Here is a 27,732-nt window from a genome sequence, read left to right as displayed (position 1 = left end):
ATAGCGGCTACTGTTAGACCTACCCAAACACGGTGCATTACAGCGTATCACCACGCCTCTTGAAATAAATAGCAGACTTTCCAGACCCTTGAAAGTTTTTGAAGCAAAGCGAAGCCATTTTTTCTGATCCATTCCTGTCCAAAATAGCCTCTGAATATTAGGAGGGTATTACTTTTCACCTTTTTTCAATTTTGTTTGGCCGATCATGCATCGTAATATCCTGTCACTATATTATGCATTGTTCTAAATTTCTAAATGCTCATAAAGTATTAAGGGCGTTGCTGCAATTTAGAGTTCAACGCTTTATTCGTCGTGGTGGTGATATCTAAAATCCAGATTTAACTTTGATCTTCACCAACCCACCCCCCCCCCTCTCCAAAGGAAAAAATACACACATGCGCGCACACACGCACACACCCTGTTAATTCAAAACCACACCCCAAATGCAATGTATTATGTACTTGTTTTCCAAAGGGATTTCGCTCCTTAATAGATTTATTACCTTGCTTTTTAAAAAGTTTATTTTTGCGAACCCCAAAATACAATCTCTTTTCGAGAGAAAAATATTTGTCTCTCACTAATTACCAAATATGTATAGCATCCATTTATATTTATTTATTACGTTTTCAAAAAAAAAGTAAACGTAACAAAAATGAGAGATGTGAGTGACAGCAAATAAATACAAAGAGCTAAAAAAAGATGAAATTTCAAAGTGAGATCCTGTACTTTTGTACAAAGAAAACTCAAAAAAATCCTGAATTAAGTTTTGAGGTGAAACTCTCTCTCCTGATTGAAGGTGATGATATGAATTTATATCGTATTTCATTTGCATTGATATTACCCATGATCATTGTTTTCTCTCTTTTTTGTGTTTACTATTTATTAGTATTTTTTTAATTTCTGATTTGTACATGTAAAAGCATTGATAAGTAAATGAAATAAACCAATAAATTCAAATTTAAGGTTACAGCATGCAAGCCAAAAATCTAAAGAATATACAGACAAAATTATTTGTAATATGAGAATTCGATCTAAACGGTCATATGGAAACCTTTTATTATAAACTTCTAATCGAGATTTTGAATTTGAAAGAAAAGGGAATACGTAAGAACTTTGGTATAGGATAACTTAGAAAGAATTATGTTAATGATTTCCTCTGAATGAACTGGCATAAATGATTCAAAGTGCTATAAAATAAAAAAATATATGCTTCACGGTCCTCAAATTTCATTTAAATGCAGAACAATCCACGACAATTCTGATTGCCTGAATAATTTTCCTTAAGAGTTAGACGTAGAATGTGGCGTTGTACCGGAGCTATGAATCTGTTTATCTAAACTTTTATTCCAAATATATATCCTCCCCTTATATTGCAAAATATTTTTTTTCAGAGTTTTATACCAAGTATCGCTAAACCCATTTAATGTCTAAAAGTAAATCCTTTAATCCTATAATTTTCCCCACTTTTCTTTCATTTGCAATGAAGCGAAAAGCATATTATAATGATATCTATAGTGTAGTTCGCTTGTTTGTATGACTGCGTGTAAAGTAACAATTGGGTTGTTTCATAATATTATGTTTTGTAAGAGACGCGCACTACTTTATGGGCGACTATGAATCGTCAATCTGTGGTCCCAAAATGTTTTCATGACAATTTATTAAACTTTAATAATTAATATGAGAGAGATATATAACCCTGTACTTCTCAGAGATTTTTTTTTCTTCTAATGGTTAGATTAATTATTAATCACCATCGAAAATGTTCAGGTAATAACCCTTGGTAGTAAATCTACGACTGATGTGTCCATGCTGATGTGCTGAAAAATGTAAAACTACAGTGAATTAAGGCCTTAACTTGAAGATAAACTTATAAAGAAAAAATAATCACAGATATACTTTCTTTTAAAATCTAGCTCTTCGTCGTATTAATAGCTAGTAATTCTTTTAGAATTATCGAGGACTGGGCCCTGCTAGATTTTTTTTAAAGTATAATTAAGAAGATATAAAAATTGACATTTTCAATGTCGATGTTGGTGCTGATGATGGAAGCACAATTTAGTTTGCTTTACATCGACACCTAATCTGAGTTTGCAAAACATTATCAAAATCACATTAATGCATATAGCTCATCCACCGATGGCACTTATATACGTCGATATATACTGTGCTAAAGTGACACAACACCAACGTCAAATTTTACATTAGCAAATATTGCGACTTGATGATATCCATAAAAAGTATAATAGTATAATATTATAAAGTCGAAATATTTCAAATGTAATCTACCTAAGGCGAGATATTTCAAGGTACGCTAAGAAAACAGAATAACCTTACGTTTGCTCTTTGAATTTCGTTACAGATTGACCCACTCTCCTTTCAATAAACTATTTGCCAGCACCGCACCTTCCACATTCCTTACAAACAAGTCAACCAGAGATAGGCATAAAGTCTCAGAAAGAATCTGTCTGTTGTCTTCAATTTATAATTTCAGAAAATGGTAAGTTGAAGTCGTTATTAAAACTGTTTACTCAAGGAAAGACGTTAATTAAAGTTATATATTTTTTTAATTCGAGGAACGTGGTCTATTTGTGTGTCTCTGCGGGGCATTTTACATTTAAAAATATCTGTAAACTAATGCATTTAGCATTTCCTACAAAGAAGCATTTCCTACAAATTTAATGTTGCTTTCGAGGTTATTTAGTTGATATGAAGCTCTCGGCATACATACCTTATCATTTTAAATTGCATGCTCACTCATTTAATACATATTTGTCTTTGAAGTTCAACTTAATCGATTTTTTTTCTCTCTAATAAATGGGGGAATAGTTTAGATTGTCTTTCACTTCAACACCGAAATGACGTCAATTTTGACTGCTTATCTGTAATACACCCTTTCTTCATGGAAGAATGTGATGATAGGATTCATGATACCTATAGGTCGCAATCATTAGCTCTACGGCAGCCGTACGGCGAGTCGAAAACAGCCATTTTAACTCTCTTTTTTTGGTACCAGGTACGTAATATACTTTGAATGAAAATAAATAAAACGGCTGTTTTCGACTAGCCGTACGGCCGCCGTAGATGTGACTAGTCTGCAGGCACAGCCCCTGATTGAACTTTGATCAACAAGTGTGTCTCCACGCAAAGACTAGCACATACAAAACTTGCTGGAGAGGGCCTTCAGTACACAAGGCATGAGTAGGCTGCAATTCAGACCCTTTACTCGAGTGAAGGGTTTGCAAAGCAGACTAATACCTCGGTCACATTTGATCTACGGCGGCCGTACTGCGAGTCGAATACAGCCGTTTTAACATTCTTTGTATATAGCCGTATATAGGTGGTTTGAATAAAAATGAATAAAACGGCTGTTTTCGACTCGCCTTACGGCCGCCGTAGAGCAAATGTGACCGAGGTATACCTTGGTCACATTTGCTCAAAAGTACATTGCACCTATAGGTGGGTCTAAATTTACGACAATTTGCAACATTTTCAAACCCATTATAATCTGAAACAAGTACTAAACCAATTTTCTTTTGTTATTCAATTAGTTTGTTAAATGGTTTTAAACATAACATCGTTGATCTTTTAGTATTGTGTTCTTTTACGTGACGGAGTAATGTTGATTCGGGCCTCAAGAGCACGCAAGACCTATACATGCTTTGTTGTTTCACTTGTACTTTAAGAGCCCTTGTAAAAAAAAAAAACACCATTATTCTAATTTATTCACAGTGGAACTGAATACGACTCATATTATGTAAATGTTGCTTTTAAGCATGAAAATATATTTCATAGATTTTTTAAAATAACTTTTGATTTTTTCAATTTCTAAGCTCCACCCCGTAAAAACGATCTCCAGATCTCATTCCTGTAGTGACATCATCAGCCAACTTTGATAGTGAGCTAACAAAGAGCTAGTGGGATGTACTTTTGTCAAAACCGACCACCTGTCAACAAGCCTTACCATTATAGTCTCAATGTCAGACTTGTACTTATAATGATAACAACAACAATAGTAATAATAATGATAATAATAATAATGATAATAATGATAATAATAAAAGTAGTAGTAGTAGTAGTAGTAATAATAATAATAAAAATAATAATAATACTAATAAACTTTTATGTTACGCTTAGTATATCGTAATGAAGTCTCGAAGTACCAAGGCCCTGGGAAGTGGGGGTGCTGATGAAACCCCCATGATCAATTGTGTCGGGGGGGGGGGGGTGCTGCGTATGTTATTATGTAGCATCCCCTGTTAATCAGGTCGGTATGGCAAAAAGTAGGAATTTGACCAAAATTACCTCCAAAGATTGGATTCAGCATTATGCGTAAATAGGATCAACATTTTGGGGTTTGGGTTCACTTGTAGGAGCTCTTTAAATTGAAATTAACTCCTAAACATAATACTGACCATAAGGGCCAAATTGTTACTTTTCTCTTTAAAAAAAACTACTGGCTTTAATCCTGGTCATTAAAGTCGTTTATTGCTTGGTTAGGGGCGTTAACTTCAAGCTTCGCTCAGTTGTACATTGTAAAGTTATAATATTCTATAGACATCACAAAGTGGTTGCCATTTATAAATCAGATGCCCAGAAAATACTGCAAATAATGCAAGTGAAATACCGAGGGTAGAAGGGTATGGGTCGTTAATTTTTGCAGACCATTATCCGGTACCAACTTTATATTTGCGCACCAGTTCAGAAAGTAATCTTGGAAACAGCATTCAACGGCTAAATTAGAAGAGAGAGAGAGAGAGAGAGATAAAGACAGTCCCCCCCCCCTGCCCCTCGTGTGGCACCGCCCCTGATTCTTTTGTCTATTTTCTCTCTCCTTACAGGCATCTGAATTAACAGAAGAACAAATTGAAGGTAAAGAAATGAATTAATATTGATTTATTTTGTCTATATGGGAACCAGGTTTGTAATACCTAAAACGGGCCTTCCTCAGGTGGAAGGGGCACATTATAAGTTCGTGAGGGGGCATTTTTCTTGCGTAAAAAGGGCACTTTTTCAGTGCTTCAAAAAGTGGGGGGGCACTGTGCCCCAAGGATCGCCGCCCCTGCATAGACTCGATCGACTATTAAGACTCGGCGGCTCATGCAGGATTTCTAGAAAGGTGAAGGGATTTTATGTTGCAAAGGTTTTTAAAAGAAAAAAGTCCTCATGAGCAAGACACATTTCCAAAATAATCGCTCTGCAGAAAAATAGTGATCTAAAAAAAATCTTCACCTCCCAAAACCGCTTTTACTTCCATTTAATTGGTTTACCATATGATTGGAATAGTTAATTTGGTTTATAAATAATAATATTGATAAATTATCACTTTGGCAAAATCAATTACGTCTAGAATCTTAAAAATAATGTCAATGAGGTTCTCTGACTAAAATGCTAGATTTTTTTTTAACAAGAAAAAAGTTTCTCGTTGCCACCCATTTTTTTTCTCAATATATCACGATTGTCAAAGATATAGTTGGTATCTAATTTCCCTGTGGCGAAGATGTAGTGTTACTACCGACACTCCCTTATTTTGCAAATATATTTATCAAACACTTATTAAACATGTCTAAAGTGTGTATCAGTTAAAATATGTCCTTCAAAGAGTGCTTGAAAACGCAAACATTATCAGTGAAATGAAGATTGTTTATTATCTTCAGATAGTGTGACGCGTAAACTATTCATATCAGTAAGGCTCTTAATTATGGTCTATGGTTTGCTTCCCCGAAACGACTTATTTCAGGGCTAGATGTATTTATGACCCAATCATCAAAATACAATCTGGTTTTGAATAATAAAAAAAACGCATCAGTAGCTTGAGTGAAATCTCATTCTTAGTGGGTCCGCCACCATGGCCACTCTTATAAGAACTGGGGCGTAGCAAAAACGTCTGGAGCAGAAAGCTGTCTCCACTATCCTCTATAAACTCATGGTAAAAGATTCCTAAGTAAATCAAAAGAAAACATACAACAAAGAAGTAAAAAATATTCCTCAAAAATATTGGAAATGGACATACTGTATTCCCCCCTCCTCTCCCCTTTCTTTCTATCTCTCCCCCCTCTCCCCCCCCCCCCTCTCTCTCTCTCTAGTTAAATCGTTGTATACTGGATCGATCATGGTAAATTTTCCTGCTTACACAGCAAACATGCCGTTTCCGAATTTTATACAATGTTTACTGTACTATATCAACCTACAGTAGTTGTATAACAGTTTCAACAACCATGTTTGATTTATTGAGAATTAAATTTAAAAAGATCGACTTTAATGCTTAAGATTTTTAACACTTGTTTGTTACCTTTTAAACAACTACGGTAAGGTTCACATAGTAAAGAGCGTTGTATATAGGCCTATATTTTTTAAACATCGTTTTTACTGTGTAGATTGCGTCATTGATATTTCCAAATGTTCTTCTTTCACACATACGTAAATTTTCTACATCGTACCATGCATAAAGATAACTTAACTTTGGGATTATGTTAACAATTATGCCGGAAAATATCCGAGAACATCGGTCCCCTATTTACTGTATCAGACTTTACAAACGCTAAGAAAATTAAATGAGAAGGAAAATATAGACACGTCATTGTGGTGCATACAGCGTATCATCACGCCCATTGTTGATGAAGCAGACTTCTTTTACATTTACAAAAAACAAGTCTTTTTGGAGTAAAGCGGCGCCACTTGTCATACCTGGAAGCTTGTGTTCCATAGCGGCTACTGTTAGACCTACCCAAACACGGTGCATTACAGCGTATCACCACGCCTCTTGAAATAAATAGCAGACTTTCCAGACCCTTGAAAGTTTTTGAAGCAAAGCGAAGCCATTTTTTCTGATCCATTCCTGTCCAAAATAGCCTCTGAATATTAGGAGGGTATTACTTTTCACCTTTTTTCAATTTTGTTTGGCCGATCATGCATCGTAATATCCTGTCACTATATTATGCATTGTTCTAAATTTCTAAATGCTCATAAAGTATTAAGGGCGTTGCTGCAATTTAGAGTTCAACGCTTTATTCGTCGTGGTGGTGATATCTAAAATCCAGATTTAACTTTGATCTTCACCAACCCACCCCCCCCCCCTCTCCAAAGGAAAAAAATACACACATGCGCGCACACACGCACACACCCTGTTAATTCAAAACCACACCCCAAATGCAATGTATTATGTACTTGTTTTCCAAAGGGATTTCGCTCCTTAATAGATTTATTACCTTGCTTTTTAAAAAGTTTATTTTTGCGAACCCCAAAATACAATCTCTTTTCGAGAGAAAAATATTTGTCTCTCACTAATTACCAAATATGTATAGCATCCATTTATATTTATTTATTACGTTTTCAAAAAAAAAGTAAACGTAACAAAAATGAGAGATGTGAGTGACAGCAAATAAATACAAAGAGCTAAAAAAAGATGAAATTTCAAAGTGAGATCCTGTACTTTTGTACAAAGAAAACTCAAAAAAATCCTGAATTAAGTTTTGAGGTGAAACTCTCTCTCCTGATTGAAGGTGATGATATGAATTTATATCGTATTTCATTTGCATTGATATTACCCATGATCATTGTTTTCTCTCTTTTTTGTGTTTACTATTTAGTAGTATTTTTTTAATTTCTGATTTGTACATGTAAAAGCATTGATAAGTAAATGAAATAAACCAATAAATTCAAATTTAAGGTTACAGCATGCAAGCCAAAAATCTAAAGAATATACAGACAAAATTATTTGTAATATGAGAATTCGATCTAAACGGTCATATGGAAACCTTTTATTATAAACTTCTAATCGAGATTTAAAATTTGAAAGAAAAGGGAATACGTAAGAACTTTGGTATAGGATAACTTAGAAAGAATTATGTTAATGATTTCCTCTGAATGAACTGGCATAAATGATTCAAAGTGCTATAGAATAAAAAAATATATGCTTCACGGTCCTCAAATTTCATTTAAATGCAGAACAATCCACGACAATTCTGATTGCCTGAATAATTTTCCTTAAGAGTTAGACGTAGAATGTGGCGTTGTACCGGAGCTATGAATCTGTTTATCTAAACTTTTATTCCAAATATATATCCTCCCCTTATATTGCAAAATATTTTTTTTCAGAGTTTTATACCAAGTATCGCTAAACCCATTTAATGTCTAAAAGTAAATCCTTTAATCCTATAATTTTCCCCACTTTTCTTTCATTTGCAATGAAGCGAAAAGCATATTATAATGATATCTATAGTGTATTTCGCTTGTTTGTATGACTGCGTGTAAAGTAACCATTGGGTTGTTTCATAATATTATGTTTTGTAAGAGACGCGCACTACTTTATGGGCGACTATGAATCGTCAATCTGTGGTCCCAAAATGTTTTCATGACAATTTATTAAACTTTAATAATTAATATGAGAGAGATATATAACCCTGTACTTCTCAGAGATTTTTTTTTCTTCGAATGGTTAGATTAATTATTAATCACCATCGAAAATGTTCAGGTAATAACCCTTGGTAGTAAATCTACGACTGATGTGTCCATGCTGATGTGCTGAAAAATGTAAAACTACAGTGAATTAAGGCCTTAACTTGAAGATAAACTTATAAAGAAAAAATAATCACAGATATACTTTCTTTTAAAATCTAGCTCTTCGTCGTATTAATAGCTAGTAATTCTTTTAGAATTATCGAGGACTGGGCCCTGCTAGATTTTTTTTAAAGTATAATTAAGAAGATATAAAAATTGACATTTTCAATGTCGATGTTGGTGCTGATGATGGAAGCACAATTTAGTTTGCTTTACATCGACACCTAATCTGAGTTTGCAAAACATTATCAAAATCACATTAATGCATATAGCTCATCCACCGATGGCACTTATATACATCGATATATACTGTGCTAAAGTGACACAACACCAACGTCAAATTTTACATTAGCAAATATTGCGACTTGATGATATCCATAAAAAGTATAATAGTATAATATTATAAAGTCGAAATATTTCAAATGTAATCTACCTAAGGCGAGATATTTCAAGGTACGCTAAGAAAACAGAATAACCTTACGTTTGCTCTTTGAATTTCGTTACAGATTGACCCACTCTCCTTTCAATAAACTATATGCCAGCACCGCACCTTCCACATTCCTTACAAACAAGTCAACCAGAGATAGGCATAAAGTCTCAGAAAGAATCTGTCTATTGTCTTCAATTTATAATTTCAGAAAATGGTAAGTTGAAGTCGTTATTAAAACTGTTTACTCAAGGAAAGACGTTAATTAAAGTTATATATTTTTTTAATTCGAGGAACGTGGTCTATTTGTGTGTCTCTGCGGGGCATTTTACATTTAAAAATATCTGTAGACTAATGCATTTAGCATTTCCTACAAAGAAGCATTTCCTACAAATTTAATGTTGCTTTCGAGGTTATTTAGTTGATATGAAGCTCTCGGCATACATACCTTATCATTTTAAATTGCATGCTCACTCATTTAATACATATTTGTCTTTGAAGTTCAACTTAATCGATTTTTTTTCTCTCTAATAAATGGGGGAATAGTTTAGATTGTCTTTCACTTCAACACCGAAATGACGTCAATTTTGACTGCTTATCTGTAATACACCCTTTCTTCATGGAAGAATGTGATGATAGGATTCATGATACCTATAGGTCACAATCATTAGCTCTACGGCAGCCGTACGGCGAGTCGAAAACAGCCATTTTAACTCTCTTTTTTTGGTACCAGGTACGTAATATACTTTGAATGAAAATAAATAAAACGGCTGTTTTCGACTAGCCGTACGGCCGCCGTAGATGTGACTAGTCTGCAGGCACAGCCCCTGATTGAACTTTGATCAACAAGTGTGTCTCCACGCAAAGACTAGCACATACAAAACTTGCTGGAGAGGGCCTTCAGTACACAAGGCATGAGTAGGCTGCAATTCAGACCCTTTACTCGAGTGAAGGGTTTGCAAAGCAGACTAATACCTCGGTCACATTTGATCTACGGCGGCCGTACTGCGAGTCGAATACAGCCGTTTTAACATTCTTTGTATATAGCCGTATATAGGTGGTTTGAATAAAAATGAATAAAACGGCTGTTTTCGACTCGCCTTACGGCCGCCGTAGAGCAAATGTGACCGAGGTATACCTTGGTCACATTTGCTCTAAAGTACATTGCACCTATAGGTGGGTCTAAATTTACGACAATTTGCAACATTTTCAAACCCATTATAATCTGAAACAAGTACTAAACCAATTTTATTTTGTTATTCAATTAGTTTGTTAAATGGTTTTAAACATAACATCGTTGATCTTTTAGTATTGTGTTCTTTTACGTGACGGAGTAATGTTGATTCGGGCCTCAAGAGCACGCAAGACCTATACATGCTTTGTTGTTTCACTTGTACTTTAAGAGCCCTTGTAAAAAAAAAACACCATTATTCTAATTTATTCACAGTGGAACTGAATACGACTCATATTATGTAAATGTTGCTTTTAAGCATGAAAATATCTTTCATAGATTTTTAAAAATAACTTTTGATTTTTTCAATTTCTAAGCTCCACCCCGTAAAAACGATCTCCAGATCTCATTCCTGTAGTGACATCATCAGCCAACTTTGATAGTGAGCTAACAAAGAGCTAGTGGGATGCATGTACTTTTGTCAAAACCGACCACCTGTCAACAAGCCTTACCATTATAGTCTCAATGTCAGACTTGTACTTATAATGATAACAACAACAATAGTAATAATAATGATAATAATAATAATGATAATAATGATAATAATAAAAGTAGTAGTAGTAGTAGTAGTAATAATAATAATAAAAATAATAATAATACTAATAAACTTTTATGTTACGCTTAGTATATCGTAATGAAGTCTCGAAGTACCAAGGCCCTGGGAAGTGGGGGTGCTGATGAAACCCCCATGATCAATTGTGTCGGGGGGGGGGGGGTGCTGCGTATGTTATTATGTAGCATCCCCTGTTAATCAGGTCGGTATGGCAAAAAGTAGGAATTTGACCAAAATTACCTCCAAAGATTGGATTCAGCATTATGCGTAAATAGGATCAACATTTTGGGGTTTGGGTTCACTTGTAGGAGCTCTTTAAATTGAAATTAACTCCTAAACATAATACTGACCATAAGGGCCAAATTGTTACTTTTCTCTTTAAAAAAAACTACTGGCTTTAATCCTGGTCATTAAAGTCGTTTATTGCTTGGTTAGGGGCGTTAACTTCAAGCTTCGCTCAGTTGTACATTGTAAAGTTATAATATTCTATAGACATCACAAAGTGGTTGCCATTTATAAATCAGATGCCCAGAAAATACTGCAAATAATGCAAGTGAAATACCGAGGGTAGAAGGGTATGGGTCGTTAATTTTTGCAGACCATTATCCGGTACCAACTTTATATTTGCGCACCAGTTCAGAAAGTAATCTTGGAAACAGCATTCAACGGCTAAATTAGAAGAGAGAGAGAGAGAGATAAAGACAGTCCCCCCCCCCTGCCCCTCGTGTGGCACCGCCCCTGATTCTTTTGTCTATTTTCTCTCTCCTTACAGGCATCTGAATTAACAGAAGAACAAATTGAAGGTAAAGAAATGAATTAATATTGATTTATTTTGTCTATATGGGAACCATTTTATATTGTACGCCTACAATGAGCACAATCGGAAATGGAAATGGCTAGCTTTTTTTTTTAATTCTGAAGGACCGTGTTTTAACTTTCATCTTCAGATGTGCAAGCTCGGACAAAGTCTTGATTCCAATTAATGTTCTGCGATTCCTTAGATGTGTGCATGCAGTCGTACTCTGAGAAAAAACGTGGTTGTTTATACCCTTTATATCATAGATTATTTACACATATGTTTCCAAAGATTGATATGGCCATACGGCATTTGGTATTACACCCCCCCCCCGGTGATATCTCAAGCTTTACGCCTGATCCATTATAGTCACAAATTGATTCATAGAACTTGGTTGAAATATTTGGTAAAGTGCATTAGCGCAATGGGCATCATGGGTGTCGATCGGGGGGGGGGGGGGTTGTATATATCCCCCATCCCATATTTCAGATGGAGTTTTAGCCTGTGTTATAATAATACTAATATGTCCATTTATATAGCGCAGTTACTATGTGCATATACTCAACTGCGCTTTGATTGGTATCATATTATTACCCCGGCTGTAGCTAAGCTGCCATATTATAATAGGCGCTAAAGCGTTCAAGGAATAAATGCTACCGGGTACCCATTCACCTCACCTAGGTCGAGTGCAGCACAATGTGGATAAATTTCTTGCCGAAGGAAATAACGCCATGGCTGGGACCCCCCTCAATAATTTATGATCATGACAAAATAATTATACCATTATACCAATAATAATTATTATCATTATTATTATTATAGTTATGATTATATACATAATGGTAAAAAATAATAGTACTAAAAATAGTTTTGATTTTCTACTGATGGTTGTCGTATAGACGCATGGCGATCATAAATACTGTTTTTCTCATAAGTTTTTATGTGTATTGGTACTGAATGAAACCATTCCTTTTGGAAACTGTTACAAAGAAGGATGAAGAAAGAAAAATAAAATTCCAGAATGAAATAGAATTATATGTTCATGATTATGTTTTTAGACATGCAATTATCTTTTTGAAATTACCCCGCCCGAGCGCATGTGATGTGCCCCTTTTATTTTACCACCATTTTGAATACCACTTCATTTTTTTAATAGTTTTCTTTATTCAGGTTCATGATATAAAATAAATGGAGAACATGCGAAAGATATGAAAATGGAAATTTAGAAGAGTGTATAAAAGGTAAAGACTCCTCAAAATTGCTAATTGCAGATCCATTATAAAAAATTAGCTAGCGCTTTGCGCTTGCATTATTTCTCTAGTCCTTACGAAGTACCTAGTCTTGTTATAGAAATAAAGCTATCATTATACTTACACGTCGATCTTAAGGACTACCCCCCCCCCCAACTGGGTACAGACTGGGGCTTTGAGGCCATGGACCCCAAAAAAGTTCCAAAACCAAGGAAGAAGAAAAAAAGGAACGAAGGAAAAGACAAAAATCTATCACAAAATTTTGTACTAAAAATTACAAAATTATCGCTCGCTCGCATATTTTTACCCAACCAACATGCATGTTCCCATTTTACCCAATATTGGGTAAACTTTTTAGAATGAATATACCGCTGATAATATAACAATTTCTAATTCATTAGCACCACCTTCCCCTTCTTTTTTCCATTTCTTTTCGTTCCAACAAACATGATGGACTCTTGTCTGTTAACTAGGTTTCAGGAAGAAGTTCAGCAAGATTGACACAAACGGTGATGGCAGCATATCTGTTAAGGAGTTGCATGATGTGATGGGAGATTTCTACACGAAAAATGAGATTAAAACGATGATTGCTGAAGTCGATATTAACAGTAAGTAAAAATAAACATTTTTGATTTGGTATATAATATATCGATTGTGATGATAAATATGGTGGGCAAAGGGTGTTTCAACGAACCGAGGGCCCGTGCCTACTAGCCAAGTCCTCAAGTATAGGTCTACATAAACTTGCTGAATATTCATCATTTTCTGTTAAGTAATTGCATAATATGATTTTAGGGGTTCAGGTCGATGAATGTTTGAATTTGGATTCACACGTAAGCTATATAAGTGTCGAAATGTACTGGAATATTGTGTAAGTTAAGAAGTTGCCTTCCTATAATACCTCGGTCACATTTGCTCTACGGCGGCCGTACGGCGAGTCGAAAACAGCCGTTTTATTCATTTTTATTTCAAACCAGCTATTTGTAGCTGGTACAAAAAAAACTGTTTTCGACTCGCCGTAGAGCAAATGTGACCGAGGTATAAATCTGCCTTGCTTTCTATTTACAATTATTTGATATTATCACATATAGTTTTGCTGTTTTGGGGTAACTGTAGTAACACTAGTTAGATTAGCTTACAAAAATTAAAAAAATAAGGTTAGTAAAATGTTTTGAAATAATGATTAAGTATATTGTCACAATACACGTATGAGTAGTTAATTTCATTTACGGATAGTAGGAAAACCCTTTGTACAAAAATCTATACATTTTTGCTTCCATTAACTAATATTTCCTATGCACACAGTGATTTCTATTTAGGGGTCTTTCCATGAAGTTGGGGCGCAGGTTGTGTCATTTTGGCCTAGTTCAAGGCTAGTTGCACTGTGCATTTATTGTTTGTGGGTTTTGCATCTGTTTGGGGACCGTGCATTTTTGCTGGAAGTTTGTGGCATGTTATTTAACCTGAACGGCCTACGAGGGGAGAATGTGTGGTGTGGTTGGTCTGGGGTTGTGCTGGGATGTTGCAATTTGTGCCCCAACTTCACGGAAGTACCCTCACGTACATTGTACCTTGATTTTATTATGTTGGACCAATTAACGTCTTCGAATTCTCATGTCTGTCATATAGGGGGAGGGGGGTGAGTGGGCAGTATTTTTTTTGTATTTTATGATATCTGCTATAATTTGTGATTTCGCTGGACTGCTTCTTTATACCTTCTTGTACTCGTGTTTTTATCTGTATCCTGTGTATATTTTTAGGTTTGTATGAGATTGTGCTTTTAAAGAAGCGAATAAAGAATATTTTATTATTATTATTAATCTGGAATTGTATACCGAAATTTGTCCGTTCATGCTAGCCTCTTTCCCTCTTTGAAAGAAGATGAAAACAAGGAATGTTAAAGGCATGCTGGGAAAGTTTCATTATATTGAAAATACAATTTATGTTGAGGAGCCGTGGTGTATTGGTTCTGACTCTCCCCTTTTAAACAGAGGGTCGTGTGTTCGAATCCCACAGCGGTCTGGCGTCTTTTGGCAAGGCGTTAATCCACACTTTGCCACTCTCGACCCAGGTACTTAATGGGTACCCGGTAGGATGTGAAAGTCATTGTAGCTTGTCCAGTACTGTGTGCGCCTCACCGGACTGACTGGAATAATCCCCAGGGAGTGGAGGATGTGCACACATTGTGTGCGCGGGAATGGCTGATTGAATCCAATGACCGGGGTAATAATATATCTGTAAAGCGCTCAGACACGTCGTTCCGATGTATTAAGCGCTATATAAAAGCAGATTATTATGGCTTTCAAACTCAGGAAATAAGATCGCATTGATCGATCTATCTGATAAGCCTGGTAAATTAGCAGATATGCTACCATTTAATCTTTCCCATCCGTTTTCTTATTCCATTTACATTCGGAGCTGATGAAAAATTGTAAATAGATATGTCAAAGTCCAGGACAAAACTGCCGTTTTTGGTTCACCAGTTTTCGATAAAGACTTCTTGGTTGCTCATTGTCCTGAAGCGGGTCCTGAAGAGCACTTGACAAAACATTTTCTTAAAAGCGATCTGTGTCGTGGTGCAAACACTCTCTACACTCTAAAAAAAATATTGGGTAACATTTTTACCAACACGAGGGTAATTATGTGTCCAACCAATTTGGGGCAATATTTTACCCAATGCGGGAAGCATGTTGTCCAGTAAGGTTAAAGAATAAGCAGCAATTACTTTAGAATGGACAAAATTTTCATCACACTGGATAAATAAAAATGCCCAAAAGAAATGCCCAATGTTGGTTGGACACATAATAACCCTCGTGGAGCACTTTTACCCATTTTTTTTTAGAGTATAAGTAGTATCAATTCAGACAAAATAACGTGGGTTGTGTAAACATGAACCTGGTGATGCTCTATGATTATCATACTCTATGGTAAGTCGACGCAATGTATGTCGACGTGCAATATTGCACATCCCTGCAGTGATAGAGATATAAAACTTCAAAGCAGTATCTATTCGCTTGTGGTTCATTCCTTCCCATTCAGAAAACTAAAGCATGGATATCATATTTCTTCATTCAGTTAATTTTAGTAACAAATAACAAGAAATTGGATCATTAATCTCAATACATTATTGGGGTGATTAGACTCGAGGTCTTTTTTTTTATTAATCATAACAGATGACGGACGTGTTCAATTTGAAGAGTACCTATTGTTGGCGAGGGGGGAGAAGAAGACGAAATCATACACCAAAAATCAAATTAAAGATTATTTCAAATCTCTTGACAAGGATGGCAAGGGAAAAATATGGTGAGAGCATGTACAATTTTATAGCTACTTACAACATTTACTAAATCATCATTGTAATGATGATTGCTATTGTAATCGTGACTGTGATTAGCGTTCGTGATTCTAATCATGGTCTAGTTTGGTTTCACACGTGGGAAATACTCGTCATTAGCCTTATTTTTCACTGGAATCATCATTCAAATTACGATTTTTTTTTACCGTGTGAAAGGGCGGCTTGATAAGGAGGTTGATTTTTTGTGTCATTTTATCGCAGTATCGAGTAATACATAATGTATTTGCCCTTTTTTTTCTAAGCAAATTAAGACCTTAATACTCTCATGAAGCATATCCTCTTCCGTGTCGAATGCTGATAATTTGCATAGGCTGTTGATGTTAATGATAAAACAGATAGATATCAATGTTTGGCATAAATTCTCATATTAAAAAAAAAACATTATTCGGATTGTCCAGAAAGCGATTGCAATCGATTTTTACTATCTAAAATCATAGTAAAATGCGTATTCATTTAAGATTTTCACATTGTCTGTGCAAAAAATATGAAAATAATTGATTTTCATGAAAATCCAAGATGCCGCCAAAATTGCAAATTTTGAACCAATGGGGCACGATTTGGCAATGGGAACATCAAGATTCATATACTTCAGACAATTCAAAAGAGTTGTTGAAATATATATTATATATATATATATATATATATATATATATATATATATATATATATATATATATATATATATATATATATCATAGTGGTGCAAGAAGAGCCCCCATTTCCGACTCGACTAAATAGACCACTTTACCTGTTATTCATGTAGTTTACCTAGGTAGGGTGAAGCATATAAATTTCTTATTACAGGAACGTAAGAGCAAGGAGATGGATTCGAACCCGTATTCATCTTTATTGGTAGACAAGAGTCGAACCTCTGAACTACTGTTCAACGAAATTTAATTTTCTTATTTTTTTATAGTCGCACCGAACTCCTGAAAGGGCTCCTAGTTATTAATCCGAAAGTAGAGGATGGGCTAGTCGATAAACTGATTGAAGAATCTGACAAGGATGGCGACGGCCTTATTAACTACGAAGGTAATGTATAAACGGAAGTCTTGGTTTAATCGATGTGCCATCGGGGATGGGTAGTATTTGAATCTATGATAAATTGTAAAATTGAATTTACTTTATTCACCATAATTACTTTTTAAAGGACTTAATATGTTTTGCTCTCAACCAGTCAGCCTTTCTAACGTTGGTCGATTCTTTAACTTTTGAAATTGCCTTTACCTATTCCATATTCTTCCGAATATTTCACGTTTGATAAAGAAAACCCCACAATACTCTAATCATTTGATAGCCTTGTAATCAAAATTTTACTCCTTGGCAATTATTATACTGGTTTTCGTTAACTATGGTTGTCCTGTTGTATGTATTTACATATCTATGTTCGATATTTCATATAATGTTTGGTTGTTATTATTGTTATTCATCTACGATTATGTTGAAATGATTGTAATCATGTTAAGTTTTTGTCATTGGACCTTTTCATCATACTGTGTTTTTTTACGGGATAGAATAAACATATAAATAAATAAAATTATAAAACAGCGTAGCTACAAGTAAGCTAGATTGTTACTTTTGTAATGGTGTGATAATATCAACGTCTCCGTGTTGCTAACTTTCATCTTAATTTGAAAATAGCACCGGTGACTGTGACCTTTTGAAAGGTGAAATTCAAATTAACATATTTTTGTCATTTTCAAAAAGTATCATTCTTCAATATAAATTACACAAAATCATTTCTCATAAAAAGGTAAAAATATATAACCTATTGTTTACACGTTTGTTAAGAGAAGGAGGCGTAATTCCCTGAAAGCAAAAGTCTGTGACGGGATACGCCTGTAACACAAGTAAGACAGAACAGGACGAGAGAAGAAGAAACAGATCAATCTGATTTTCACAGAAAATTCAATAAATGAGTGTTATCATTCTTACTAACATCGGATTGCATTTACAAAATGTTAAAATGGGTAGCCTAGTTACCTTTTTTTTTACTGCATTGCTCTGTTCTAATTATCATCACTTTCCCAGCATGCCTTTAACATTCCTTGTTTTCATCTTCTTTCAAAGAGGGAAAGAGGCTTGCATGAACGGACAAATTTCGGTATACAATTCCAGATTAATAATTATAATAAAATATTCTTTATTGCAGGCGCGTCAGTGATTGGCGCTGACAATTTGTTTTAAAAAAATGAAATGTAATGTTTTATTTTCTATTCATTCTTCTTATTTTCTAACAGAATTCTGTGAGGCGTTACTGCTTAAAATGCCCCTGCCTAAGTGAAGATGGTGTTTTCTATTTCTTACTTCCACATCTAAAACTAACTGAAAGAGAGACTAAAGGAACGATAAAACCAATGGTGACTTAAGAGGCGAATACTGATATCGTCTTAAATATCGTTAACGGTGTTTACAAGAGATATTTACCACCTAGCCTTATTTCAACCCCCCACCCCTCCCCCACACCACACACACTGCAAGGAGGTGCTCATGGCAAATGCGAAATGATTGATAAAGTACGCACCCATTTATACTGTACACACTATACACACACGTGTCGCAATTTGCGCTTTAAATCATTAATTCCAAGTGATTTAAAAATTGAAAAATTAGATTTTAAAAAAGGAAAAGGTACCGTTATTGTAGCGAAATAATTTCGTATATACATGGAATACGTACGATAACAAATATAACAACATAATTATAACGTAATAAAGTTCTGTTTAAACTGCATTACAATTTGTATTTCGTTTTTATGTCAGTTGTGTCATAGCTTGTATCAAAAGTAATCAACTTTAAAGAGTGAGGATTATTCCTCATGAATTTTCTGGAAGCTTTTAAAAAAAGTGTTTCGTAATTTACGCACGACACTACGAGCGATTGGTAACCTTAATTGTCACAGCCCCACAAAAGACTCACTGACGGCCATCACTGTTTCCTGCAAATTAAATGTTAATTAACCCCATGTATCAAACACTCTAAATAATACTAAAGATTAAAACAATAATTATTAAAATATAAAGTGCACAATATGGGGCGATTCCGTGCTAGAAAAACGGGTCATTTTCACAACATTTATCAACCTGCTCTCCAAAGAGAGGAGGAAATGCAATTTATTTTGTGATAAAATAAAGTAGGCCTATTACTGGACAGTCTTGCGAAAAATTACAACCAACAAAAATATTTTGTCCATGGGAAAACTACAGTTGAAAATAGCAGATCTTAGCATCTACTTCACAGACGCTTTCTGCAACATTCAGAATCTAATGAAAATGCCCTTCAAATCACAATGGACAGGTTAGAGGTCATTGTCGAAAGTTGGTGGACCGGGACAGTACATCGTCTTAAGGTTCGAACCTTACAAAAAATGCAAATACGTCATTGTCCAGAGTCAAGGACGACACTGCTGTTTTGATTCACTGATTTTCGACAAAGGCTGCTTTGTTATGTAGGGCTTTTGACAAAAAATTATCTGCGTTTTAGAAAGCGTCTGTGAATTGACTGCTAAAATGCCATAATATTGCGCGTCGTCCAGGATAATCCCGACCTTTCGTTGGAGAACGTGAACGCTTATTTGCGACGGTAGTTGATTTTGGAAGAGACTTTTGGGCCCGTCGTCATGGTCGTAAAACTCTGTCCTGCAATGCAAATTGTGTGACACGAGATTTTTTTTCGTTTCGCATCTGGAACGGAAACATTCAATCTGCGTTTCGTGTGCAAAATTCTGGTTGCTACTATGGTAACAGCGATATATCCGATTTAGGACGACTTTCCAAAGCCACTTTTGGTTCCTCCCAGAGCTCGAGAGGCCGCCCGGGGGGCCCACTTCCATTGAAGAGTGGATACCAGGCGCGACCACGCGTAAAAAAGGAAAGAGTGTGCAAGTACGTTACGTATAGGCCTATGTAACGTTATAAGGGTGTCAAAAACGATGTTTAAATACTGAAAAGAGGATATGTTTTCAATACTTGTAGGGTTTCACAAGCTAAATACTTGTTAAGAGATGGATTTTCATAATCTGGAAAAGCCTTGCTTCCCTTGTTTAGGGTGCTTTTCGAAACCGCATGGTCGTCCCTGGTATCCACTCATCAATGGAAGTGGTCCCCCCGGGAATTCGAATCTAATCCCCATTTCTGGGGAAAGTAAAACATAATGCCCATTACATTGTGTGCTAGAGGCATATCGTTTGTGTAGGAGTAAACAAAAGAAATTTCGGCTGGTACGTGCTCAGACCAATGTAACTCCTTGTTCAGACGTATACATGCTGTGTATATACACAATCAACGCATGCAAAAGGGTTTCTGCTGGAGAGGTGATTTGACCCATGGAATCAATTGCCAGAGATCCACCAATAATCCACATTAAATGCAATATCGATTCGATGGACTGTAATGATCTATATCTAAGCCTTAATTCAGTTACTTTTTCCTCACTCAATATGTACTCGATTTGTTTGAAAAACCACTTTCTTATCCATGTTATAATCTATTGTAGGTCCTGCATTTCGAATATCTCCAGCCACCAGTCGTAATGTACATACATGCATGTATGGTGCGGGTGTCGCGGGAAAGAATTTTGCACACGAAAAGCAGATCTGTAGGGCCTGTAACCCCCCTGTAACACAAAGCTTAGCATTGATTGTAGAGCAGTTTTCTACGTTTGATTCTATTAACTATAATGTACAATCAATCTTAAAAATCAAGTGTTTGATTAAGCGTTAACTTTTGTGTTAGGGGACCCTAATATTAGCGTCCGTGAGGTTTGCGAAAGGTCCCAATTACGTCCCGCACGACAGACAACATTTTCACCTCTAGTTCGCCAATGGACAACGTGATTTCTTCTCTCTTTTTTTTTTGCAACAGAATCGCTTATATTTCATCGCTCGTTTTACTACCTCGTATGCATATATTGAAATAATGTGGTTCTAATCTGCAAACGAATATATATGAACAGGGTAAATTAGGAGGTTGAGCATATGCGGAATACAATCAGGAAAAACAAATCGCCGACCAAACAAATAAATCTTATCTCATGCCTTATACCTCAGTGACATTCCCGTCCTTAGTTTTACGATGTTGCGATGTGTTTTGGCCATTTAGGACTTGGTGCCGTCCGGACACCCTTGGTCATCGTACGATGGCCAGGGCTCAGGATCCTAGGAACGATTTTTGTCTCGCCTGCATATAGCAGAGCGAGACTATAGGCGTCGCTTTTCCGACGGCGGCGGCGGCGGCGTCGTCAATATTGAAATCTTAACCAGGGTTAAGTTTTTGAAATGTCATCATAAGTGTTTGGACCTAGTTCATGAAACTTGGACATAAGAGTAATCAAGTATTACTGAACATCCTGTCTGAGTTTCAGGTCACATAATCAAGGTCAAAGGTCATTTAGGGTCAATGAACTTAGACCATGTTGGAGGAATCAATATCGAAATCTTAACCAAGGTTAAGTTTTTGAAATGTCATCATAACTTCAAAAGTATACGGACCTAGTTCACGAAACTTAAACATAAGGGTATTAGTGTATCATTGAAGATCCTGCCTAAGTTTCAGGTCGCTTGACCAAGGTCAAAGGTCACTTAGGGTCAACAAACTTTGACCATGTTGGGGTATTTGTGGAATCGTCATCATAACTTTGAAATTTTATGGATCTAGTTAAAGAAACTTAGACATAAGAGCAATTATGTATCTCTGAACATCCTGTGCAATTTTCAGGTCACATGACCAAGATCAAAGGTCACATGACCAAGATCAAAGGTCATTTAGAGTCAACGAACTTTGATAATGCTGGGTGTATTTGTTGAATTGGCATCATAACTTAGAAAGTTTATGGATCTATACATGTAGTTCATGAAACATAGACATAAGCTTAATCGAGTTGTTTTGCACATGTCTGAGGTCACATGGTCATGGTCAAATGTCATGTTGGGTAAATGGAAATAGTATTTTATTGTCATAAGAGTATTTTCTTTTATGAATAATTATTTAATAGCTGTTTTCAAAGTCAGCACTGCTCAAATCGCGTAATGCAGGCGAAACTGCCAGAGGCGTTCCACTTGTTTTACTGGGGTGCTGAGGTAAATTTGAAAAGCAAAAAAAGGATCCCAGCACATCTGCTTTCCAGGGACGTGCCATGGCTCTCAAGCAGCACCGGAAGGATGATCGGACAACGAAAACTATAGGAGTTAACATATTCCGATGTCTCCACCGCTCTTTTTAATCACCCACCCATCCTTGACACATTCTTCGGAGAGGATATTTTGGTTGGGCACCACTCTTTAATCTATAATCACTTGAAATCAAATATCCTTAATATCTGGAGTTTTCAGTGTCTAAACAATTGCATTTTAATATGAAAATATTATTGATACACCAATGCCCAATACTTCGTAAGTAATAAAGATGCTCGGGCTTAAAATAGGAAGAGGGGTGAACAAAATACATATATGGTGAGTTTTAGAAGGAAATGTGTATCACGATAATTTTCTCTTGTAGGATTACTCTTAAAGTGCCTAATAGCTTGACATCGTCGATTTGAGATTACATTACACATGATTATTCCATGATTGTACATGGAGCCTTTTATATTCCTTGATTGTAAAAGCAACCACTTTTGCGAATGTGCGTGAATATAGAAGGGACATGCAGGGGCATGTGATTGTACATTAGGACCGACCCATCAACCTCTCCCACAACCAATAAGGACGCCCCTGATCACCGAAATAAATCCCGGGTGTTTGGATTTATCCCCCGCACTTTTCGGAGGGGTGGGGCTGTACAGTCATCCCCCATCTTTCAAGACAGAAACAACATTTTTGTGATTATCAAATTTGTTATAGGCCCTACTTCTGTTATTGCGTAGATTCATATATAAATGCTGTTAAAATTGCTAAATTTGCCCTACTTTGCATTCAACTCAGCGAATCCTCTTTAAAAATGTATACAACGCCTTTTACTACATGAATCTTACAGTAACTGTTTCAACAGCTTAAACAAGTGTTGATATCTTAAACAACAAATTTTAAGTTTTGATATTTCATTCTCAATAAATTAAGCGTAGTTCTTTAAACTCACACTGTTAAATAACTACGGTAATGTTTTATATGGTAAGCATCGTTGTATAAAAGTTTAAACAGCGTTTCTACTCTTAAACACACAGACGCGTTTAATCTTTTATTTAACTCTGAATTTGGCTGTGTCAAATTTCCCATTTTGGCTTTGTATCAAAGCTTATATCCGCTGCATCAGGTTGAGTATGGTTATAAGGAGGCATTTACACGCGGTAAAGACGCTGTTTTAAGTTTTGTACAACGCTTTTTTACTCTGTGAAACTTATTGTTTAACAGTTTAAACAACCATGTTTGATTTTTTTTGGAAAAATATATTGAACATTGAACTTTATTGTTTGGAAATTGTACGCACTTGTTTAAACAACTGCTATAAGGTTCATAATATAGTAAAATACGTTGTTAAAAAATTATAACAGCGTTTTTATTGTGTGATAGTTGTATGGTTTCAACATGGCTCACGATCCAAGGACTTTAGGCTATAACTTTGAGCATCTATTACATGAATACTCTAAGCCCGAAGGGGGGTGATCGATTGAACCGTATCTCCTCCCGGGATCCGCCACGCCCGGGCTCCAAAAATCGCACCGCGTGTCGGGCCTGCCACTCTTCACGGACTCGCCGCACTCGCAGCCCATCACGACCTCGCACGCCCAAGTCATCGTCCGATTCTTCCACCGAAAATCCCCGTAGACTTGCGTGTTGTAGCCCGACATTCGACCATGACAGACGACAGACGCGTCACGTGGGTCGTCTCGCTCCGAACGCCGCGTTCTGATTGGTCAACAGCGGCGCACAGACTTACAACATTTCATATAGCATTAAAAACCCATCCGGCGGTGCGTTTCCGTTTTACACCCTGGCGAAGGCATTTTCCGGAAAAATAGCCACAAAGCGACTAGTGAAGAGTCTACGTCTACGTTACTTTGTCTACATAATCAGCTGAGCGCGATCCAAAAGTCCGCACCGAAGATATCCGCAGAACATACGTGCAAATGCAGCTGAGCTTATAGACCAAAAGCTTCAGTCTCTGTATTTTGGTTGTTCCGCTGAACTATATACGTTGGCTTCATGATTTTTTTTTACTTTATCGCACATGATCGTTTATATGAATGAAAACGAATAATAGCTAAAATATTGAAAAATAAAACACATAATTACTTTTTTTCATATTATATCTATCCTTATATCTATCATATCTGTCTATCCACTATCTATGTTATAAATCAATCTATGGTACTACATGATATATCTATCTGTTAATTTGTCTATCTACTCTGTCTCTCTCATTCTCTATCTATCTATCCATCTAAAATCTATCTCTCAAATTCTCTATCTATCCATCTGTCTCTCTTTTATTTCTCTCTATCCATATGTTAATCTACTCATGTGCAATATCAACACTGCTTCGACTTCCTTCGGGAGTCTATTTCCTCAGCTCTACTATTCCCTTTTTTGTGCTCAATTCGATTTAATTACTACTTTATTTACTTGTTACCATTGTTAAATGTCTTGTATTGCATAATGAGTTTTTTTTTCTTCTGAAGGTTGCCTCCTATTCTCTTTCAAATTCCACCTCTTGCTTTCCCTTCTCTTTGTCTTATCCCAATTTCTTTCCCTTCTCTCACCTCTTTCTTCTTAATCTTTCATTCCGCTTTTTTCTTCTTTGGTGACACTTTACTTTTGGCCTTTTGTATTTATTTATGATACATTTCTTTTTATCTGTATGAATTTGTATTGTATTTGATATGTATTTATAATGTTTACTTTATATTTAATTATGATTCTATTTGTATGTAAACATTCACTTATTTCAGTCTTTGACTGCTTGTGATTGTATTTTGATAGTTTTTATTGCAATAAAATCCAATATATATATATATATATCTCAAATTCTCTCTATCTATCCATCTGTCTGTCTTTTTCTCTCTCTCTGTTTCTCTCTATCCGTCTATCTATCTCTCGAATTCTCTCTATCTATCTGTCTGTCTGTCTCTCAAATTCTCTCTCTCTATCTATCTATCCATCTGTCTGTCTTTTTCTCTCTATCCGTCTATGCATCTATCTCTCAAATTATATATCTATCTATCTATCTATCTATATGTGACTACAGTATCTATCTATTAATCTTCTCTGTCTCTCTCTCTCCCTCTCTATCTATCCATCTGTATTTCTCTAGTTCTCTCTCTCTCTATCAATCTTCTATCTATTTATTTATCTATCTCTCAAATTCTATCTCTATCTATCTATGTAACTACAGTATCTACATGATCTATCTATCTGTTAATCTTCTCTGTCTCTCTCATTCTTTATCTATCTATCTCTCTCTATCTCTCTCCCTCTATCTATCTATCTATCTATCTATCTATCTATCCATCTGTCTTGTTTTCTCTCTTTCTCTATTTCTCTTTTTCCGTCCATATATATCTATCTATCTATCTATAACATCTCTCCCTCTCTCAAGTTCCCCCCCCCCCATCTATCTATCTTCTATCTATCTATGTAACTACAGTATCTATTTATCTGTTAATTTGTCTATCTTCTCTGTCTCTCTCATTCTTTATCTATATCTATCTAACATCTATCTATCTCTCAGATTCTCTCTCTCTCTCTCTCTTTCTCTCTCTATCTATCCATCTGTCTGTCTTTTTTTCTCTCTCTCTCTATTTATTTTTATCCGTCCATATATCTATCTATCTATCTATCTATAACATCTCTCCATCTCTCAAGTTCTCTCCCCCCCCCATCTATCTATCTATCTATCTATCCATCTCTCTGTCTTTCTCTCTCTCTCTCTACTTCTATCTATCTATGTCTATATCTATTTATCAGTCTTCTATATCTATCTTTCGGCATCTAAGTGTATCAATCCATCAAACTTCAATTTTCTTTCTATTATATGTATCTGTTTATTTTTATTTATATTTTGTCTGTCATTCTATTCATTTAGTTAATAATTTATATTTAGAAAAAAAACTTTTTCATAACTTTTCATTAAAAAAACGTAACTGCAAAAGCATGTTCGGATTTCACTCATATGACCCCATATGACTGCTCTCTGAACATGAAGTGCCGAGGAACTCTATGCTCTGATATGATCAGTAACTGTGCAGATTGCATGCGGTGGTGTGGGGCTCGCCTGTGTCGCACGCTGCAACCAGCGACGTGAGTAGACTCTTCACTAGTCGCTTTGTGGCTATTTTTGCGGAAAATGCCTTCGCCAGGGTGTAAAACGGAAACGCGCCATCCGGCGGTATGAAAGCGATCTGTGGCGACTTACGTAAGCACAATGTTTTGACGTGTGCATGGACCTTGGATCGAACCCGCCGGAACGAATTTTATTTTTCAGGGGGTGGTGTGGATATATTTTTGCTTTTTCTTTAAATCATATTCCTTCCCCGTTCCTACCCAGCTTTATTCTCTTTTTACTTTCAGGTGAAAAAAAAATACACAAGAAATTAGAGTGTGTGTGTGACATAATAGGTTCTGTAATTTGCACATTGACCAAGATGAGCATATAATTGTTTTGTAAAATTAGGCAAATTTCTCAATGTCAAAATAGTAATTTTTTTAATTTTGAATCATAGTTTTTATGAAATTTTCTGCAATACTTTATTTTCCTTAAATTCAAATTAATTTTTTGGTGGGGTGGACTTCTCCTTTACTCTTTGCATGGAATGTAGGGAATGCACATATGCAAATCAGTAATTGGACACATGTTCACTTTCCTTTCATCCAGGCCACTCCCTCACATCCACCAGGTTTACAGTCTTATAACAAAAATGATGAATTAATTAGAATACCATCACACCATAGCTCCATGATCACACAACATTCACACAGTGCTTCACAACAAATATTTCACTTCTGTTCATACATGCAATAATTACTGTGGAAAACAAAAACAAGGCGTAACCACATTCGAATACCGTTTAAAAGGACAAATATATAAAACATGGCGAGATCTTTGATTTGAATCATGTGTAGAATCTAAAGTGAACGTGAAATGAGATTTTGGCATTCTGTCACAACTGAAATGCACTTTCGCACCGGGCGATTTTCGCCAATTAATTTTGGCACAATATAATAATTTATATTCCCAAATGTCTAATCAATCAATAACCTGAATTTCAGCCGATCTCGACGCCTTCGTTTGAATTATCAGTTGGACTTCGCCTTCGCTGTAGTTGCGATATGGACTAAAGTTAGCGATCATAATAATGTGAACCTGTCTCGCGAAGGATGGGGCAGTTTGCGCCGCGCCGCCTGTGTGTCCACGCGACAGGTTCACATCATTATGATCGCTAACTTCAGTCCATATCGCAACTACGGCTTCTTTGTTTTTCCCCCATTGCTTTCATACTTTTTTTTTTCTTTTTATTTTACATTGTTTTCCCTTTGACTCCTTTCACTTTGTTCTTTCTCTTTTCCCTTTTATTTATCGTTTCTTTACCTTTCACTTCTTCTTTCTTTTCTTTCGTCCTTCCTTTCCTTTATA

The 27,732-nt window shown here is 35.7% G+C and overlaps 1 protein-coding gene across 2 annotated transcripts; it reads left to right on the top strand.

The window, feature by feature from the left end:
* Window positions 1-1,836: 1,836 nt before the first annotated feature.
* Window positions 1,837-18,901, top strand: LOC129264744 (calcium-binding protein LPS1-alpha-like). 2 transcript variants are annotated; one of them, XM_064102219.1, is made up of 9 exons: window positions 1,837-1,986; window positions 2,360-2,497; window positions 4,839-4,869; window positions 9,063-9,200; window positions 11,540-11,570; window positions 13,287-13,421; window positions 15,987-16,116; window positions 17,085-17,200; window positions 18,409-18,901. In XM_064102219.1, the coding sequence occupies exons 4-9, from the start codon at window positions 9,198-9,200 to the stop codon at window positions 18,450-18,452; spliced, it is 459 nt and encodes a 152-aa protein (XP_063958289.1). In that variant the 5' UTR covers window positions 1,837-1,986; window positions 2,360-2,497; window positions 4,839-4,869; window positions 9,063-9,197; the 3' UTR covers window positions 18,453-18,901. The 2 variants fall into 2 exon arrangements, with proteins under 2 accessions (XP_063958289.1, XP_054758658.1); XM_054902683.2 differs by lacking the exon at window positions 1,837-1,986 and adding an exon at window positions 2,110-2,237.
* Window positions 18,902-27,732: the final 8,831 nt, after the last annotated feature.

The sequence above is a fragment of the Lytechinus pictus genome, chromosome 7 (assembly GCF_037042905.1).
Source record: "Lytechinus pictus isolate F3 Inbred chromosome 7, Lp3.0, whole genome shotgun sequence".
Classification (NCBI taxonomy): Eukaryota; Metazoa; Echinodermata; class Echinoidea; order Temnopleuroida; family Toxopneustidae; genus Lytechinus; species Lytechinus pictus.
Note: the sequence above shows the minus strand (reverse complement) of the source record. Positions and strands in the feature narration are given on the sequence as shown.

Coding starts and splice junctions, on each gene's coding strand:
- LOC129264744 (XM_064102219.1), top strand. Junction 11,571..13,286: donor AACAGAAGAACAAATTGAAG/GTAAAGAAATGA, acceptor TCTGTTAACTAG/GTTTCAGGAAGAAGTTCAGC. Junction 13,422..15,986: donor TGCTGAAGTCGATATTAACA/GTAAGTAAAAAT, acceptor TAATCATAACAG/ATGACGGACGTGTTCAATTT.